This window comes from Delphinus delphis, chromosome 6 (assembly GCF_949987515.2).
Source record: "Delphinus delphis chromosome 6, mDelDel1.2, whole genome shotgun sequence".
Classification (NCBI taxonomy): domain Eukaryota; kingdom Metazoa; phylum Chordata; class Mammalia; order Artiodactyla; family Delphinidae; genus Delphinus; species Delphinus delphis.
Window position 1 is genome coordinate 24394752 of NC_082688.1, and position 18531 is coordinate 24413282.

Here is an 18531-nt window from a genome sequence, read left to right on the forward strand (position 1 = left end):
TTCTGCAAGTGTGATTTATACGGATCAAGTGAGAGAATTCATAAAAGTGCTTTGAATGAGATGACACAGTTGTTTAACCTTATATTGGTATTTTTCATTTTAAAATGCAGTATAGCATTTGGTCCTAGGATGGCCTGGGAGTTCCCATCCTCTAGAACCACGTCCCATGCCTCCCCTTCATCAAGACCCTCACCTTTTGGGGGGTAATCGACTGGGGGTTCATAGACCCTTAAGGGATCTAAGATAGAGTATTTCTGTAATCCTATGTATTTTATTTGATGCAGTTAAAAATATTATTCTATTATTCTGAGGGGTCCATAGGTTTACCACCCTGCCAAAGAGGTCCAAAGGTTAAGAATTAACCAAACTTCAACCTGCCCATCAGTGAATGTTCATAGAGTGTTGACAGTAGTGGTTTGGGCAGAAACTGAGGTGAACAAGGCATACCTCTCTCAAGTCAATGTACCCAGCTCCTAGCTGATTCCCTGATCCTCCAGGGTAAGGCTTAGTCCTTGCTGACTAAGCCCTTCTGTGGCTATTTCTGCTTCTCTACTCTAGCTTGCTAGTGCCAGCCAGCTGTGCTTACTTACCAGGTCTCCAGGGTGGGGCATTTAGGTCTTTCAAGGCTGTCTAGGCAACCCTGGAGGCTAGGAGAGTGGTTCTGTAGGGCTTCTCCCTGGGAATGGTAGAGATGCCATCACTCTCCTATGAGTGATTGAATGTGTGTGTCTTTGGGTGTATGTGTGGCTCAGGATCATCGTATGGCATTTGGGCTCCTTTATAAGAGGTAGAATTCTACAAGCGAATACTAGCTAACAACCCTTGTGATCACCTCCTGGAGGCCACACACTCATATTCAGGTGTTTACCTCTGATATTTACATCAGCTGTGTGAGGTAGGCATTTGAATTCAATTTTACAGGTGAGCAGACTCAGGTCACACAGCTAGTTGGAAGCAAAACAGTTTCAAATTGCAGAATCTAAAGCCCACGTTCTTTCCACTATTTTATGCTGCCTGCCAGTGTTGGAGACAGGGCAGAGAATGTACTGGGGACTGTTCTAAAAAACTGAAGGTCCAATTGTAAACTGCCCCACAGGAATATCACAGAACATGCTGGGCTCTGGAAGGGCTTCCTGGACCATGAGGATCTTTACGTTCCTTCAGTTCCTTAGTTGGGTTAGAATGACCAGCATGGACCAGCCTCCCACAGACCCACACTGCAGAACTGGCAGCCTTTATCCTGCGCCGTTCCAGACTCCAGCTGTATACCCTGCAGGTTGATGGAGAATCCAGTCTGGTTGGAGATGAGCATCTGCTGCTTGAAGTGTCTGGAGAATGGCTGTGGGTTGCATCCTCATGACCTTAGTGCTGATAACCCAAGATACATCTGCCCCCAGTTTTTTAAAGGGGGAAATCTATATAGCACCCATTCCCTGAAGAGTTTTTCCCTTAAGATACACATATCTTGCTCATAATACACCAGGTTTCAGCAGCCAATCACCATGATGGGTTGGTAAGAACTGGTATTGAGACATAAACAACTATTGGAACTAAAAGAAAGTACAGTTAAACCAGGCATCAGACATCTTCGTCAGCTCTTTCCAAGCCTTCAGAGTCACTGATCAACGGTGAAATGCACTCTGCTGCTTTGTGGGCGACTGAACCATTACAGCATACTTCCTGTTGGTGTTTATTGAAAGGGACCTTCTTATAGGCCACAACAGCATTTACTGTATCTATCTAATCTATGTTTATCCCACTCTCCCTTCCAAGCAGAGTTTAACAATACTGTAGTACCTAAAGTGGGGAATATACAAAATAAGGGACAGAATAATTTTAGAGGTAGTTTCTCCCCCAAATACTTAAGCAATCAACCTATAAAGCACATCTTTTTGGTCCATAATCCTTCCCCCCTTCTCCCCCCATTCCCCCCCCCCCCCGCTGTTGTTTTGGCAAATGGACATTTTAAGGCAGATGCTGCATGCGTGAAGTTCTCATTGCGTGAGGAAATAGAGAAACACACTGTGGAGGGAAACGTGAGGATTGTTTAATACTGCGGGAGTGAAACGGCTGGCTCAGCTCTCTCTGTATGGGACGGGTGCTCACCCAGCAAAGCTGATGATGCATGGCCACCACAGAGACCATGCTTCATCGGAGTTCAGAAGCACCTTCTGTAGAGGAAGAAAGGCCCGTGCTCCTCGTACTCAAAGCGGTGGACCCACAGTGGTTGGAAGCTCTGAAGCGATGCTAGGATGGAGCCACCCGTCCACACCGCAGTGTCTCTTTCGGGCAACACGTTTACCTGGGGGGTGTCATTAGGACACATGCTGTTCAGCTCCTTCTGCAGACGGTTAGGGAAACCACTGAGCATGCTGCTCCCCCCACAGAGTAGGATATTCCCCATGAGGTCTCGTTTGAGGGCGATGTCACACTTGTTAAGGCAGGACACTGTCTGGGTGTGGAGGCCCAGCTGCATGGACTTGATCAGAGAAGGCTTGAAGAACATTTCTGAGCAGAGGAACCTTTCCTGGCGCAGGTATATCTCCTGCCCATCCGGCAGGGTGTACTGGATCGTATGCTCAGTAGCTGGGACTTTCTTCTCTTCAGTGGGGTCCAGGGCCACAAAGCAGCATTTCTTCTTGATGTCCTCCACAATGCCCAGCTGGTCCTCAGTGAAGTGTTTCCCCGAATTGTTCATCAGGCCCATCAAGTAGGTTGTCAGGTCAGAACCTGCATAGTCCAGCCGTCCGGTGATGCTGGGCAAAGGATAGCCCTCGTAGATGGGAACTACGTAGGACACACCGTGGCCGACCTCCACAACCAGGCCGGAGGTCCTTCCGTAGGAGTACATGGACAGGCGGGACTGGTAGGCGATATGCATTGCGGGAGTTTTGAAGGTCTCAAACAGCATTTCAGCATACTTCTCTCTATTGGTGTGTGGGCTCAGGGGTGGGTCTGAAACCAAGACCGCGTGCTTCTCTGGGGCAATCTTCATCTCTTGACGGAAGAGATAGTCCCAGATATCCTGCACTGTATCCCAGTCCACGATGATGCCATGTCGCAGAGGATTAATTAGCTTGAGACGAACCTCTGGGTTGACAAGCTCCTGCCCCACGAATGTCTCCTTGCGATTGTCCCCGGTTTTGGCCGTCTCCATGTAGGGTTTGCCCACTGTGGATGAGATCACGTGGGTGGGCTTTGGCAGCCCGGCAAAGCCACATTTACAGTAGCCCGTGCCAAGGTCCACGACCACTGCTTTGGTCGACTCTAGCTTGGACTTATTATTGACCACAGGTGATTTCGTAGGTTCTTCCGGCTCTGAATGGTTACGGCGAACCCGCACTGCCCGCTTCGCTGGGCCGTCCTTTAAGGAGGCAGTCTGGAGGACCTGTGTCTGCAGGGAGGCCTGTTCACCCATTCTCTCGGAAGGCCCAGCCCCTATGATTGCCGCCTGTGGAGCCTACATGCTCTCAAGAGCTATTTTGCTCTCAGAAATTTCCTCAATCCCACTGGCCTCAAGGCCTGAAAGGCTTAGAGGGCAACTTGAGAATTTCCCCAGTGATGACATCACTGATTATGACATAATCCAGTGTCCCAGGGCTTTCAGGCTTACTGGGAACCTTTGTCCTGTGTTAGGGTGGATTTGAAAGCGTTTTTAAAGTGACTTACTTTTTTCTAAATTTTTTAATAAACGAGGTTTATCCAATCAATTAATATTTATTGAGTGCTTGCTATGTGCAAGGCAGGCAGCCGTGAAAAAGAAAGACAAAAATCTCTGCCCTTGTAGAGTTTACATTCTAGTCAGTGGGGATTGGGGAGAGACAGACAATAACCAAAATAAATATATGTTAGAAGATGTTAATGGCAAAAGAGAAAAGCAAAGCAGGGAAAGCTTGGGGGAGGGTGGCTGTGTTCATGTGCCATGTATTTTTCTCCCTGAGACGGTGACACTTGAGTGAGGACCTGAAGGAGGTGAGGGAGAGTGCCACGTGTATGTCGGGGAGCAGCAGGTGCAGACGATTGTGGGTTAGAGCAGGGTCTGCAAACTCAGGCCTGCAGCCTGTTTTTTTTTGTTTTTTTGCGGTACGTGGGCCTCTCACTGTTGTGGCCTCTCCCGCTGCGGAGCACAGGCTCCGGACGCGCAGGCTCAGCGGCCATGGCTCACGGGCCCAGCCGCTCCGCGGCATGTGGGATCTTCCCGGACCGGGGCACGAACCCGTGTCCCCTGCATTGGAGGCGGACTCTCAACCACTGCGGCACCAGGGAAGCCCTGCAGCCTGTTTTCTAAATAAAGTTTTATTGGATCACAGCCATGCTCATTCGTTTATGTATTGTCTATATCTGCTTTTATGCTACAAGCTCAGAGTTGAGTCATTGCAATAAGTACTGTATGGCCTAAAAAGCTGAAAATGACTATCTGGCCCTTTACAGAAAAGGTTTGCTGCTTCCCAAGTCAGAGGATTCCAAGAAGACCAGTGTGGCTGCAGTGGAGAGAGCAAGGAAAAGTAGAGATGGGAGAAGGGGTCGGGGAGGGAGAGCAGCTCAGGTTAGGCCTCATAGGCCATTAATAGGACTTTGGCTCTAACTCTGTGTGAGGTCAGAAAGCACTAGAGAATTTTGATCAGATAGTTGACACCATCTGATTTAGATTTTAGCAGGACCAATGGCTGCTATGGTGAACATGCCAAGCACTTCTGTCCCACTTATTTCTTAGGGCAACCTGCAGAGGAATTATTTTTGGACACATATTTGCACACATACTCCTCCTTTGTCCAGGTCATTGGGTTGACAATGAAATTAGACCCTACAGTCCCACTGATGAGAACACTGAGGCTCTTGGGTACATAGCCCACCCAAGGATATCCAGCCAGCAGTGCCAAGTTCTGCTGACTGCGACTTCTTCCCAGAGGTGTCCCTTGATGCGACCCAACATGTGTCTCTGAGGCTGCTTGGCCACTGTATCACATGCCATCTCTGAAGCTGGGCTTGTTGGTGCTGACACCCGCTGCTCTCAAAGTGCCCAGGATCCATCCTTATGTTATGCAGCACCATGCTCTTATTAAAGAGGCAGTCACTACAATGGTGGGCTTTCTCCTTTAAGGAAGTTACTGGGGATGCTCTTTACTCCTTTTGGGATATGAGAGAAGAAAAGGACCAAGTCCAGTTTCATGAGCCTTGTGACTATGTGATAGGGGCAGCTTCTTGGTTCAATGGGTAGAGGAGGAGATGGTATTGAATTTTGAAAGAAGAATAAGAAAGTACTTTTCTCTATGCCTGGCTGCCTGAGAAATAGCTTATTTACCTCTGCTTTTCAGGGGTTTGCATGGCCAACTTGGATTGTCTGACTTTATTTCAAGAGAACTTGTATGACAACCAAAGGTGTATTTAGTTTAGAATCATCCATTTTCTTTCTCCTCAACCCACCTCTTGATTTCTGAGAAATATGCAGCTGCTTAGTACATTTTTACTGCCCTGGAGTCCTGTAAGAGCCTATATTAGTTTCGTATTGAGACAGTAACAAATTACCACAAATTTAATGGCTTAAAACACAAATTTATTATCCTGCAATTCTGGAGGTTAGAAGCCCACAGTCAGTCTTAGTGGGCTAAAATCAAGGTCTCAGCAGGGCCTTGTTCCTTCTGGAGGCTCTAAGGGATAATCCTTTTCCAGCCCTTAGGTGCTGCCTACCTTCCTTGGCTTGTGGCCCCTTCCTTCATCTTCAAAGACCTCTCAGACTTCTGCTTCCATTGTCATATCTCCTTATCTGAACTTGACCCTCCTGTCTCCCTTTTCTTAAGAGACTTCTGATTACTTTGGGCCCACCTGGATAATCGAGGGTTGTTAATCTCCCCATTGCAAACTTCTTAGCTCACATCTGCAAAGTTCCTTTTACCATGAAAGGTAACATAATCACAGGTTCCAGGAATTCAGATGTGGATATCTTTGGGGAACCATTATTCACACTCTGTCACTCAACCTGTGCATACCACTTCACTAAGACACTCAGAGCCTGACATGCTCTGTTTCACAGGCTCCTCCCCCACTGCCCATGCTTGCTGTCCTTGGCGCTTTCTATCATAGGTGGGAGAGGTGCTGTGCTAGCTTAAGGCCAATTGCTCCATCTAGCCTGTAACGTCCATGGGCACAGGGACTCTCAGGGTCCATCCCCACATCCTTCAGGCTAAAGCCAATTGTCACATTTCACTCCTTTTACTTCACCTCTCAGGATTTTACATACTTGGATGCTGTCTCCTAATGGAAACCCTTTTCCCCTTAGCTTTCACGTCACCCTTTGTGACCCTTCTCTCTGGGTCAGCACACGGTGATATCAATGATGGAAGGATATAGAGACTGTTGGCACACTGCACCCAAAACCTCCACTGCCTGGCACCCACAACACTGCACACCTGTCACCAGCTATTTAAGGCATATGTGGGCTCCTGGGGGTCTCTGGTGAGGTCCCTCTAGGTAGAGACACTCTATTTTGCTCATGCTTTCTTAGGCTGTATTTTCTCATGGGATAACACCTACTTTTGCTCCTCTGGCCCAAGACCAAAAATACCATGAGATCCTTCTTGAAAGCAACGCTGAGGCTCTCCCCTAACGTGGAAAAAGAAAACATGAAAAAATTAGACCAAGAAACACATTTCTCCCTGAGGTGGTATCCTTGCTCCTAGCTTTGTTTTTTGGGACACCACCCACCCTTGACCTTCGGAGGAAAGGTGAACCAGACCCTGTAATTTTAGCAGCTAAGGAGGGAAGAAAGAGAATCTAGTAAGGAAAAGGCCAAAGTACGTTTCTTTTCACGAACGCAGATTCCTAGATCCCACCTCCACTTTACTGAATCTGCATGTTTCGAGCCTAAGACTGTTGAGACCTAGGAATCCAACTCTTCAATATGTTGACCTTTGGGAATCTCTGAGTCAAGCTCCCAGCAAAGAAAAGAATTCCTTGTTAAACAGACATGAGCCTCATTCCCAAAGCTCAGCCCTCAGTGTGATAACCCCAATATAAAGACTAACCAGTTTACTTGAGGTGGAAGGGAAAGGAGCTGTCTTCAGAAGGTGGAGATACTCTACTGAGGACTAAATCTAGATCATTTCTCTTTCCCGAGCTCCATAATCCACAGCCTAGTGGCCTCTGGACATCTCTAAGTCAGCACGCCCCAAATGGAACTCATTGCCTTCCCCTGTATAACCGCTCTTGCCCCTGTATCCTCTGTCTATATATGAGGAGCCCTACCATCCACCTAGATGCTCAAGCCTGAAACCTGGAGGCAGCGGATAGGGATCAATCTGATGAGGGGATATAGCACTATCAAAATCAGGTTCGACTAACATCTTGAGTAGTTTGCCCAAGCTCATACAGATTATAATAATGGAGCTAGATTTGAACTCGGGTCTTCTGAGTCCAGTTCCTTACTCCTCTTTCTATTCTGTACTGTCTTCCCATAAGGAGTGGAAGAAGAGGAGGCTTAGGGGGTCCACGTGCATTGCCTTTAAATAGCCTAAGTGTTGTCACATGGAAGAATTAGCTTGCCTTGCACAACGTCAAAAGTAGACGCAAGACCAATTAATGGTTTCTTCAGAGAGGTACAGATATCAATCCAATGTGAGGAAAAGTTTGTCCCTCACAGCTGTCCATGCCAGATCAAGTGTCTAATCCTCAGGTTCTGTGATTTTGAGATCCCACCAGTGGAACTTGGTGGTGCTCATAACTGAAATCCTTATAAAGTTGTTTCCCACATAATCCAGTTCCCTAGTGCCATGTTCCAAAAAACAATTCAGCAAACAGAAATTCCCATGAGTTCTTTATTAACATTCTTATATGTTCCACAGCAGTATTTCTTATGTCTTAAAAATCCCTCTTTTCTTTCTTATCAATGTCACCTAATCCTTCAACTACTTCTGCTCTTATTAAGTTTCCCAGAAAACTTCCTTAGCCCCAGTTGTTTCTCTTCCCCTTTTCCTCCTGTTTCTTTACCGAAGCCCTAATCTGTCTTTTGTTTTAGAGGGGGGACAGTTTGGCACAGAGGACCCTATGGGAACCTAGTGAATTTGTTTGTTCTGTATGACAGGCCATCTTTGCTTGGGCAGAGGAAAGGGATTCATCCTTCCCTCTTCCTCACTCCCCACATCTAATCTTCTAATGTAAATGCAATGCTTCGGGCTAGACATGTCACAGGAGCCTATGAGAAAGGGTCTCAAATGCTAGACTAGAAGCTTGGATTGAATTGAGGACAGTTGAGAACCAACCAATTAGATTAGGTTCTACTTTCTGAATTTCTTTAGAACCTGTCCCTTCCTTTTTTCCACACTATCACAGCCCTAGCTTAGGCCACCTTCAAGTTTTACAAAAATTTCTTCAACATCCTCCTTTTAGATCTCAGAGTCTTGTGCTTTTAATCTAAGCCTTTACCTCTAGAATTTGGGGTCCGCCCTAGTTGCCCCCATGACTGCCGTAACCTGATGTATTTTTCCAAACACCTTAACTACTGGAAGCTCCCCACCATGCCTCCCTCTGAGTGTCTGATCAGGCTGTGCTCTCTGCTTGGGATGGCTTTCCCTCCTCTTAGCTACCTGACAAGTATCCACTTATCTTTCAGTACTCTACATAGGCAGCACCTCTCTGGAGAAGCTTCTGACTCCCTCCCTCCTTTGTGCACCTCTGTTCTCCCAATAGACGTCCACCTGCAAACTCCTCTGCATCCATTCATCTTCTTCCCAACTAGACTGGGCACTGCTTGTGGCCAGGTTTCTATCATCAGGGCCTACACACTCTTCAAGGTGACCTGGTACATTGGATTTGGAGGAACTTGGGTTAAAGTACAAACACTCCAAGAGCTGTTTGCTCTTGGGCAAGTCATTTGCATTCTGAGCCTTGATTTCCTTAGCTCTGTCTACCTGCCAAGATGCTGTGAAGTGTCACGTGAGGTGCCTGCTACAGTGTTTGGCTTACTGTAGGGGCTCAAATATTTATCACCCTCTTGGCCAAGAAGCTGAGGAGGAAGAGGTGTTCAGCTAGTGAACGGGGGATTAGGAGTGAGGATATAAGGGGAGGGAGAAGAAACCTCTGAGACCCAAGTGTGGTTGGATTTCTAAAACTGTGCTGGCCACCTGCTCCGTCTGGGAGCAAAGTCGCGTTAGGCCGATGGGGGTGGGGCTGATAGGTCAAGGACCTGCCAAGGCCAAGCCCTCCCTGGGCTGCTGGAATGGACCAGCCCATGGTGACATCACAATCCTGAGGAGTTGCCAAGGCACTGCTGGAGGTGGACCCTCTTATTTCTCCCCATGGAGCTCTAGGATGTGGATGTGAGAAAGGTGAGCAAGGAAGGCAAATGGCGACGAGGAACAGCCCTAGCCCCAAGCCCATAGGCACGGCTCAGGGGGACCCTGGAGAGGCAGGCACGCTGCCAGGTCCTGAGGCTGGCAGCCGGGACACAAGTTCATCCACTCAGCTGAAGATGAAGCCCAAGAAGGTGCATAAGATCAAGGCACTCATCATTGACCTGGGCTCCCAGTACTGTAAGTGTGGCTATGCGGGTGAGCCGAGGCCCACCTACTTCATCTCCTCCACTGTGGGCAAGCGCTGCTCGGAGGCGGCTGATGCTGGTGACACCCGCAAGGAGGTCTACGTGGGCCACGAGCTGCTCAACATGGAGGCGCCTCTGAAGCTGATTAACCCGCTAAAACACGGCATTGTGGTGGACTGGGACTGCGTCCAGAACATCTGGGAGTACATCTTCCACACAGCCATGAAGATCTTCCCCGAGGAGCATGCTGTGCTGGTCTCCGACCCCCCACTCAGCCCCAACAGCAACCGCGAGAAGTATGCAGAGCTCATGTTCGAGACCTTTGGCATCCCTGCCATGCATGTGACCTCCCAGTCGTTGCTGTCCATCTACTCCTATGGCAAGACCTCTGGGCTGGTGGTGGAGAGTGGGCACGGCGTCTCACACGTGGTGCCCATCTCCGAGGGCAACGTGCTACCAGGCCTGACGAGGCGTGCCGACTATGCCGGCAGCAACCTCACTAGCTACCTGCTGCAGCTGCTCAACGCCGCCGGCCACAAGTTCACGGACGACCACCTGCACATCATCGAGCACATCAAGAAGAAGTGCTGCTACTCGGCACTCAAGCCAGAGGAGGAGCTTGGCCTGTGCCTGGAGGATCTGCGTGTGGACTATGAGCTCCCCGACGGCAAGCGCATCACCATCGGCCAGGAGCGCTTTCAGTGCGCCGAGATGCTCTTCAAGCCCACCTTGGTGGGCAGCGACCAGCCTGGTCTCCCCGAGCTCACGGCCGCCTGCCTGAACCACTGCCAGGAGGCGGGCTTCAAGGAGGAGATGGCAGCCAACGTGCTGCTGTGTGGCGGCTGCACCATGCTGGATGGCTTCCCAGAGCGCTTCCAGAGGGAGCTGAGCCTCCTCTGCCCCGGGGACAGCCCCACAGTGGCTGCTGCTCCCGAGAGGAAGACCTCCGTGTGGACCGGCGGCTCCATCCTGGCCTCCCTGCAGGCCTTCCAGCAGCTTTGGGTCAGCAAGGAAGAGTTCGAGGAGCGGGGCAGTGAAGCCATCTACAGCAAGTGCTGAGCAGTGGTGTCCCTACGGTCCAGGCCCATGGGCAGGCAGCCACAGACCGCTCTGTACACATTTACAGAATTTCACGTAAAATTTTAAGATGCAATGGCTCTTGTCTGGTCTGGATTTCTTGCTCTAGTGTGATAGCAGAAGGTGGTGGGGAGTTGGGTTTAGGCATATTAGCACCTTCTGCTCTGCTGGGTCGGGAGCAGCAGGGGGTGGGGGAGGGTCACTGGCCCCTCCCCCTCCACTCTCCCCATGAGGGCAACATCATCATAGAGCCCAGAATGTGGCTTCCTGTTCTATTAGCTCTTCAAGGTTCAAAATCCAATCCAACAGACACTCAGACTGCTTGCTCACCCATGGACCAAGGGGGAAACAAAAGCTCAGATTAAGGGACTAGCTTGGGTCACATAGTTAAGTGGTGGGTGGGAGACTCACAACTAAGAGTCTGATTTCCATCTCCTGTTTCTGCCCCTGATGGTCACCTGCCCGTAGCTTTGTCACTGCTTGACTGCCTCACTAACCAACCCTCACCGCCTGCCCCCTTCAAAGGAACAGCCCATGGGTGTCTCCTGAGTGGGAGGGGCCATTTCTACCCATCGGGGGCCCTCTCCCTTTAGACACCTGCCAAAGTTGCAGCTATTTTTAGAGTCACAAAAAGCCACTGAATCTGGAGGCTGTAGAAACCAGAGGCCATTTAGAAATCATGTGGTTCTCTCCCTCCTGTAGAGTTGGGGAAACTGAGGACCAGGATGGAGGGGGCCATGTCAGTGGTTAAGCCTAGGTTTCCTGACCCAGGTCATGCTTATTTCTAGAAGGGCAAACATGGTTACTTCAGTTTGGAATGCTATAGCAAAATACCACAGATGGGGGGGCTTATAAACAACAAATCTGTTTCTTACAGTTCCGGAGGCTGGAGGCCAAGATCAGGGTGCCAGCATGGCCAGGCTCTGGTGAAGGCCTTCTTCCGGGTTACAAACTCCTGACATCTGGCTGCGCTCTCACTTGGTGGATGAGATGAGGGGTATCTCTGGGGCCTCTTCTATGAAGGCAGTAATCCCATTCATGAAGGCTCTGCCCTCCCAAAAGTCACCTTCCGAAGGTCTCCACTAACACCATTACTTTGGTTCGGTTTTCAACATATGAATTTGGAGGGAGGGGTGGGGGATTGGGAGGGCACCTATAGCAATGGTTCTTAATGGTTAGCAACCATTAAGCACTTACCAAACATCTACTATGGGTGAGGCCCAGAGCTGGAGACAGAAATGGCCAGAATGTGGCCCTTCTCTTGGGATTACACACAGCTAGTGGGGGATCCAGTGGACAGCCACGTTGGTGGCTGAGCTCAGTGTTCCTGGGGGTGGGAAGGAGGAGGTGGTGTAGTGGAAAGCTGCAAATGGAGAAGGAAGCGCTAGGCGTGGTGACCACTTAGTAGCTTTAGGGCTGAGGGAGAAGCCATCGAGTCTTGTGAGATTTCAGCTGGTGAATGACTGACTGCCGAGAAGAGGGTGGCTCCTGCCTCTTTTCCTCCCCCACCTCCTGATGGGTCCATGACCAGGGGCCCATGAGCAGTTGTCTGTGAAATCAGACATGGGTGAGCTGCGTAATCTGATGGGCTATCAAATATCTGTGAGCCAACTCTTACCTTAGACAAAGAGTCCTGATTTGGGGGCAGTCTGTGAGGCTGCCTCTGTCCCTGGCCTTGTGCGAGAGCTGCAGCTTTGGGAAAGAACCAGACAAGGTCTCTATCACATAACGTCTTGCCATCTAGCCCTCCCTGTTGCCTAGAATTGGGTTTCTAGCCTGGCGTTTGAGTTCCTCTGGAGCTGACAGGGCCTTGGTGCTATGCAGGAACCTGGGCTCTTTCCTGTAGAGAGAGTTGCAGACTGGAGGACTAGAGGCTGATGGTGCCAGTAGACACATTTTATTTGGCCAGAACAGTGTATAAATTTTTTTCTGGAATGTGAATTCTTTCAGTGGGGTCTATATTCTTGTGTTGCCAAAGTCTCTTCCACTTTGATGTCTTCACATATACCTGCTGCTTCAGCATAACTTTTGTTGTATTAGCCAGCATTCTTTTCTGTTGCTTGCAACCCAAGAACATTTGCTTAATACTTATCCTAAATATCTGATGAATTATAGAGAGGGAAATGGAGGCTTACAGAGGGGAAAGTGATGTGCCCCAAATCACACAGGCAGTAAATTAGTGCTGCATGTGAACGTTCTTCCACATGCTCGTCTTGACCATCTCTAAAAACCATGCCTATGTCTACCTTCCCGCCTCCACAATCCTTTCTTCCTCACTCCCCACATTCTCAGCAAGTTCTCCTATCTCCACAGTCACAGTTTCAGTGCCCTGATCTCCTGGTCCTCTCCTCTAAAAGCATCCCTGTGTGGCCAATGGTATGAAAACACTAATCTCTGGTGACTCTTATAATTGAAATATTAAGACCAACATTTCATTTATTTCCCAACAGAAAAGCTACTACACATGAAGAATTTTTGTCACAGTATTAGAGAATGTCAGATAACACATTCACACTTTAGAGTGCAAACCTAAGCGTGTCAATTGGCCGTTGTTCTATATTCTCTTGTTTAGGTATTTGTCCCCGAGGTTAAACTTGAGCTTCTTAAGGGCAGGAACTTGGACTTCCTCATCCTGGTTTTCTCTGGGCCCAGTGCAGAGAAATGGCATGGGGTGGGTGTTTAGTACATGCCAATGGAAATGACTTACTCCCAGTCAGTGAGGTAGAAGTTACAAGTATCTTTCCGCATTTTACAGGTGAGGACCCTGAAGCTTGTAGAAGTTAGGAATCTTGTCCAAGTTTACTCACCTGGTAAATCACAGTCTTGTGCTAAATCAAAGTTTTGTGATTCCAAAATGCATCTCTGCCCTTATCTCCTTTCTGCAAATTTTCAGTCTCTTTTATAAGAAAAAGAATACATATAAAAGATTCCTTTCAAGTAATAAACAACAAATATGATGTAATTTCATAATTATCCCAAGGCATACAAGTTAAGAATGCCAATCTTTTAGCAAAGGAGAGACAACTTGCTTGAGACTTCCAGAGACATAAGTAAGCAAGTATTAGAGTGACATCATGTGGTAAAGTCCTACTAGTTAGACATGGCAAGAGGCCTGTTATCCTCACTGCCTGTCTGGGCAGCCTGATCTCTCTCCCGAAAGTGTATTACCAAGTTTGTCCTAAGAATTATCTGCATGAGGTAGGTTTAAGCAGTTCACTTCATTATAATACAAACCATTAATGGTGTTTTATTTGATAAGTGTTTTTTCTTTTTTTTAATCCTACATTTTCTTGTAATGTAGTGGTTCTTAACCAGTGGGGACAGGGAGTGTGGGGTATTGGTGATGCTGGAGCTAGCTCTTAATGGCTTGTGACAGCCCATTGTTAATATCAGGAATTTTGCAAGCCAGTTAAACCATGTTGGTAGCTTGAAATTGTCCAGGGTGTAAGTATTACCTTTTTTTTTTGGCAAGTAGGCATTCCTGTGTCTTTCAAGGGGATTTAGTTAGTGTATAATGCAGATGCACGTTGCACACCAAAGAGGAGGGGGTAGTGGCTGAAACGGCGGATAAAAATTTCATGTTAAATTTTTCTGGCCCTGCCTCAAAAATAATTTTGCTTCCTCATGAAGATGCAGCTCTGTAAGGTCAGAACGTCTTTTACCACCTGTCCAAGCTCCACTCACCTTCAAGGCCCCTCCCAATGCCCCTTCCCACCACTGTGGCCTTGCACACCAGCCTTGGCTTTATCACCTGCCCAACTCAGCAAAAAGGACAGACTGTGTCTTTTCCATCTCTGTGTCATGGCTCAGGGTAGGTGCCCTGGGGAAAGTAGGCTCTATGTATTGCTCAGAGGCTCCTTAATTTGTATTTGCTTGTCCTGGACTTTTTGCTCTTTCCTCCCAGAACTCTGCAGAATTTCTATGGTTCTCAGCCTTCAACCTGGCTGTCTGTCAGAATCATCTGGGGAGCTTTTAAGAAAGACCCATGCCCAACTTCAGTCCCAGTTAAATCAGAATGTGTGGGGTGGAGTGGAAGCACCAGTGTGATCTCACAGGCCGCCAGTGATTCTGATGTGGGAACCACTGCTCTAGGGAAGCCTCAGGCCCCACCTAGTCTTTCATTTTCACAGGCAGAAATGCCAAACCTTTCAGGCAGCACTCAGTCTAGAAAAATGTTCTTTTCCTGAGATGGAACCTGAGAATCTGCCAACTTTCTGAGCCTTTAACATTCCAGAGACCACTGCATGGCTTCTGAAAGGAGTTTCACCCCTCCTGGCTTCTGCATTTGCATAAATATGTAGAATAATAATTAGGATCTAAATAAGTCATAAAAGAAGCAATAGGACTATGCTTAGTGAGTTCTGGGAAAGTCAGGCCAGAAAGCAGTGCTTTACGGATGACCCTTGAGCAATTGCAGAGAGCCACTTCCGTGGTTTCAGGCAGGAAGCGTCCGGCAGAGAAAACCGTGAGGATGGGAACTGGATCAGCAAGACCTAGCATGAATGTAACCCCTCAACCACAACCTTGAGAAGCACCCCTCCCTCATTTTTATGGCCAAATAAATGGATATGGGGTTGAATTCTGCCAGGATCCCTTTCTCCCCCATCGCTAAGACAAAGGTGGCTTGGTACATTTCCATAGCTCTAAGCACTTTCTTCATCTTCTTGTGGCTTGAGAGGACCAGGCCTTTTCTCTACTTCTCACCCTGGTGTGTGCATGCATACCTGCATATACACAAACCAGTATGCGTACATGTGCATGCATGTACACAGAGCCTGCAGTCTCCTTAGAGGAATTTATTTCTTTGCGAAGGGGGGCATTAAAATGGAGGGCAAAGTTCTTGTCTTGGTCTCGTGGTTCTCAAATTTTGTTGCTTATTAGAGTCACTTGAGGAGCTTTCAAAATTCCTGATGCCGAGGACTTCCGGCTCATGGAGTCACCTTATTCTCTCAGGTCCTCCCTCTTACAACTAAAGGTCCCTGGACACTGAGAGAGATTCTCTCCTTGACCAAACTCTAGCCAGGGTCCCCTGAGCCCTTTCTTAACTAAGCCTCAAGCTTGGCCTGTAAAGACTGGAAAAAACACTAAATAGTTTCTAACAGCTCAAGGCTGCATCCACAGGATGACCCTATGCCTCCTTAGAATGTCTGAGAAAATTCAAGGATGCCCAGAGAACTCACTGTTTGTTCAAGCCAACCCCCGAAGGAAGATAGGCTCCCTGTCTCCCAGCCTCTGCGGGAGGGTAGGAGCCTAATTTCAGTAAGTGCCAGTTGGTTAACCCAGATGGGTTTCACAGAGACCAACCCTTGCTTCCTGCTTTTTTGTATTTTTTCACTTCTCTGACTCTCCTAAGCCCCTGCTTGACTCCCTCCCTATGCCTTCATTCTCCCTTTAAAATGCAGTCATCTTGTGACTTCCCTGGTGGCGCAGTGGTTAAGAATCCGTCTCCCAATGCAGGTCTCCCAATGCAGGGGACGTGGGTTCGAGCCCTGGTCTGGGAAGATCCCACACGCCGCAGAGCAACTAAGCCCGTGTACCACAACGACTGAGCCTGGGCTCTAGAGCCCTCGAGCCACAACTACTGAGCCCACGTGCTGCAACTACTGAAGCCCGCATTCCTAGCACCCATGCTCTGCAACAAGAGAAGCCACTGCAATGAGAAGCCCGCGGACCGCAACGAAGAGTAGCCCCCGCTCGTTGCAGCCAGAGAAAGCCAGCGCACAGTAACAAAACCCAACACAGCCAAATATAAATAAATAAATAAATTTATATATTAAAAAAAAGAGCAATAGGAGCATCTTTTTTTTTTAAAAAAAAATGCAGTCACCTCTGTATAAATCAAAGTGGAACTCTTTTCTCTCCTGTAACAGTATTTTACTGTTTAAAATCTGTTCTTACCACTTAAACTAATGTCTGGCTTTGTTTAACTTTGATAATATAACACACCAAATAAACATAGGAAGTCTCCAAAAAGTGAAAGAAGTACTTGTAGGCAAGTTGTTATTATCTTTAGAAATTACTTATATTAACTATATTTTCTTATTTTTCATAAGACCCCCCAAATGCCAGAGCATCACAAATTTAAAAAATAAGAAAATATATTTAATATAATTGGCCCAGTGATGAATGGATACCAAATAGACAAACACAGAATCTAAGAAAGCCCAGTTAGGACCTCCCTGGTGGTCCAGTGGTTAAGACTCCCTGCTCCAAGTGCAGGGGGCAAGGGTTCTACCCCTGGTCAAGGAACTCAGATCTTGTATGCTGCATGGTGCAGCCAGAAACAAAAAAAACCAACAACTCTCTTTGGGACTTCCCTGGCTGTCCAGTGGCTGAGACGTTGTGCTTCCACTGTACGGGGTGTGGGTTCGATCCCTGGTCAGCGAACTAAGATCCCACATGCCAAGCAGTGTGGCCAAAAAATAGAAGAAAAGAAAAGAAAACACAGAGTGGGTTTCAGTGGGGCTGAATGGGGACTTGATCTCCCACTCCATCCTCCTGCAGCATGGAATGGGGTAACATGCAGTGGGGTATTGTCAGTGGGTCCAGCATTGCTGTACCTCCATCCTCATGCAGCAGCAATGAGGCAGAAAAAGGTGATGAGAGGTGGGGCTAGTTGGCACTTACCTCTCTCCTCTTCATTCTCTGGTGATGAGGGGGCCCAGTGGGGAGCTGATTTTGCACGCCCACTTGGAGGCAAGTAATTTGTGGATATCGAGAAACTGATTATAAAGTTTATATGGAAAGGAAAAAGACCCAGAATAGCCAATACCACACTGAGGAAGAAGAAAAAAGTTGGAAGACTGACACTATCTGACTTAAAAACTTACTTAAGTTACAATAATTAAGACAGTGTGGGATTGGTGAAAGAATAGACAAGTAGATCAATGAACAGTATAGAGAGCTCCAAGATAGACCCACACAAATATAATCAATTGATTGCTGACAATGGAGTAAAGACAATTCAATAGAGAAAAGATAATTTTTTAAATAGAGTTAGAACAATTGGAAATCCTTTTGCAAAAAAATAAACCTAGACACCGATTTTACACCCTTCACAAAAATTAACTCAAAATGGATCATAGACCTAAGCACAAACCTATAAAACTTCAAGAAGACAGCATAGAAAATCTAGATGACCTTGGGATTGGTGATGAAATTTCAGATGCAACACCAAAAGCACAATCCATGAATGAAAAAATTGAACTAATAAGTTGGACTCTATTAACAGGAAAAACTTCTGCTCTGTGAAAGACATTGTTCAGAGAATGAAAAAACAAGCCACAGAATGGTAGAAAATATTTGCAAAACAAATCATCTGATAAATGATATGTATCCAAAGAACTCTTAAAATGCAACAATAAGAAAATGAACAATCCAATTAAAAAATGGGCAAAAGATCTGAACAGACACTTCAACAAAGCAGATATACATATGCCAAATACACATATGAAAATATGCTTATCCTTTATAAAAGATGCAAAATCGTACATCCACTCTAAAAGGCAATTTTTTAAAAACCAAGCTAAATGTATTCTTACCATATGATCTAACAATCACACTCCTAGATATTTACTCAATTGAACTGAAAACTTATGTCCACATAAAAACCTACACATGAATGTTTGTATTATCTCTACTCTAGTTGCCAAAAACTGGAAGCAACGAAGATATCCTTAAATAGGTTAATGGATAAATGGTGGTACATCTGTACAATGAAACATTATTCAGGAATAAAAACTATGGACTTTGGTTAATAATATGTCAGTATTGTTTCATTAATTATTACAAATGTGCCACAGTACTGCAAGTGAAAATGTGTATGGGTGGGTGGGGGTGGTACATGGAAACTTGCTACGTTATCTGCTCAATTTTTCTCTAAATTTAAAACTGTTTAAAAATAAAATCTTTTAAACAAGCAA

At 47.0% G+C, this 18531-nt stretch overlaps 2 protein-coding genes across 2 annotated transcripts; one reads left to right on the plus strand and one right to left on the minus strand.

Moving 5' to 3' along the window:
- Positions 1-2158: 2158 nt before the first annotated feature.
- Positions 2159-3466, minus strand: ACTL7A (actin like 7A). The gene is given in 1 exon segment (XM_060013352.2): positions 2159-3466. A coding segment is annotated over 1 exon segment (1308 nt).
- Positions 3467-9337: 5871 nt separating this feature from the next.
- ACTL7B (actin like 7B) lies at positions 9338-10591 on the plus strand. Its single transcript, XM_060013353.1, has one exon. It carries the CDS (start codon positions 9338-9340, stop codon positions 10589-10591), a length of 1254 nt encoding a protein of 417 aa, XP_059869336.1.
- Positions 10592-18531: the final 7940 nt, after the last annotated feature.

Excerpts from the sequence above, each read along its gene's own strand:
- ACTL7B (XM_060013353.1), top strand. The coding sequence starts at position 9,338 with ATGGCGACGAGGAACAGCCCTAGCCCCAAGCCCATAGGCACGGCTCAG.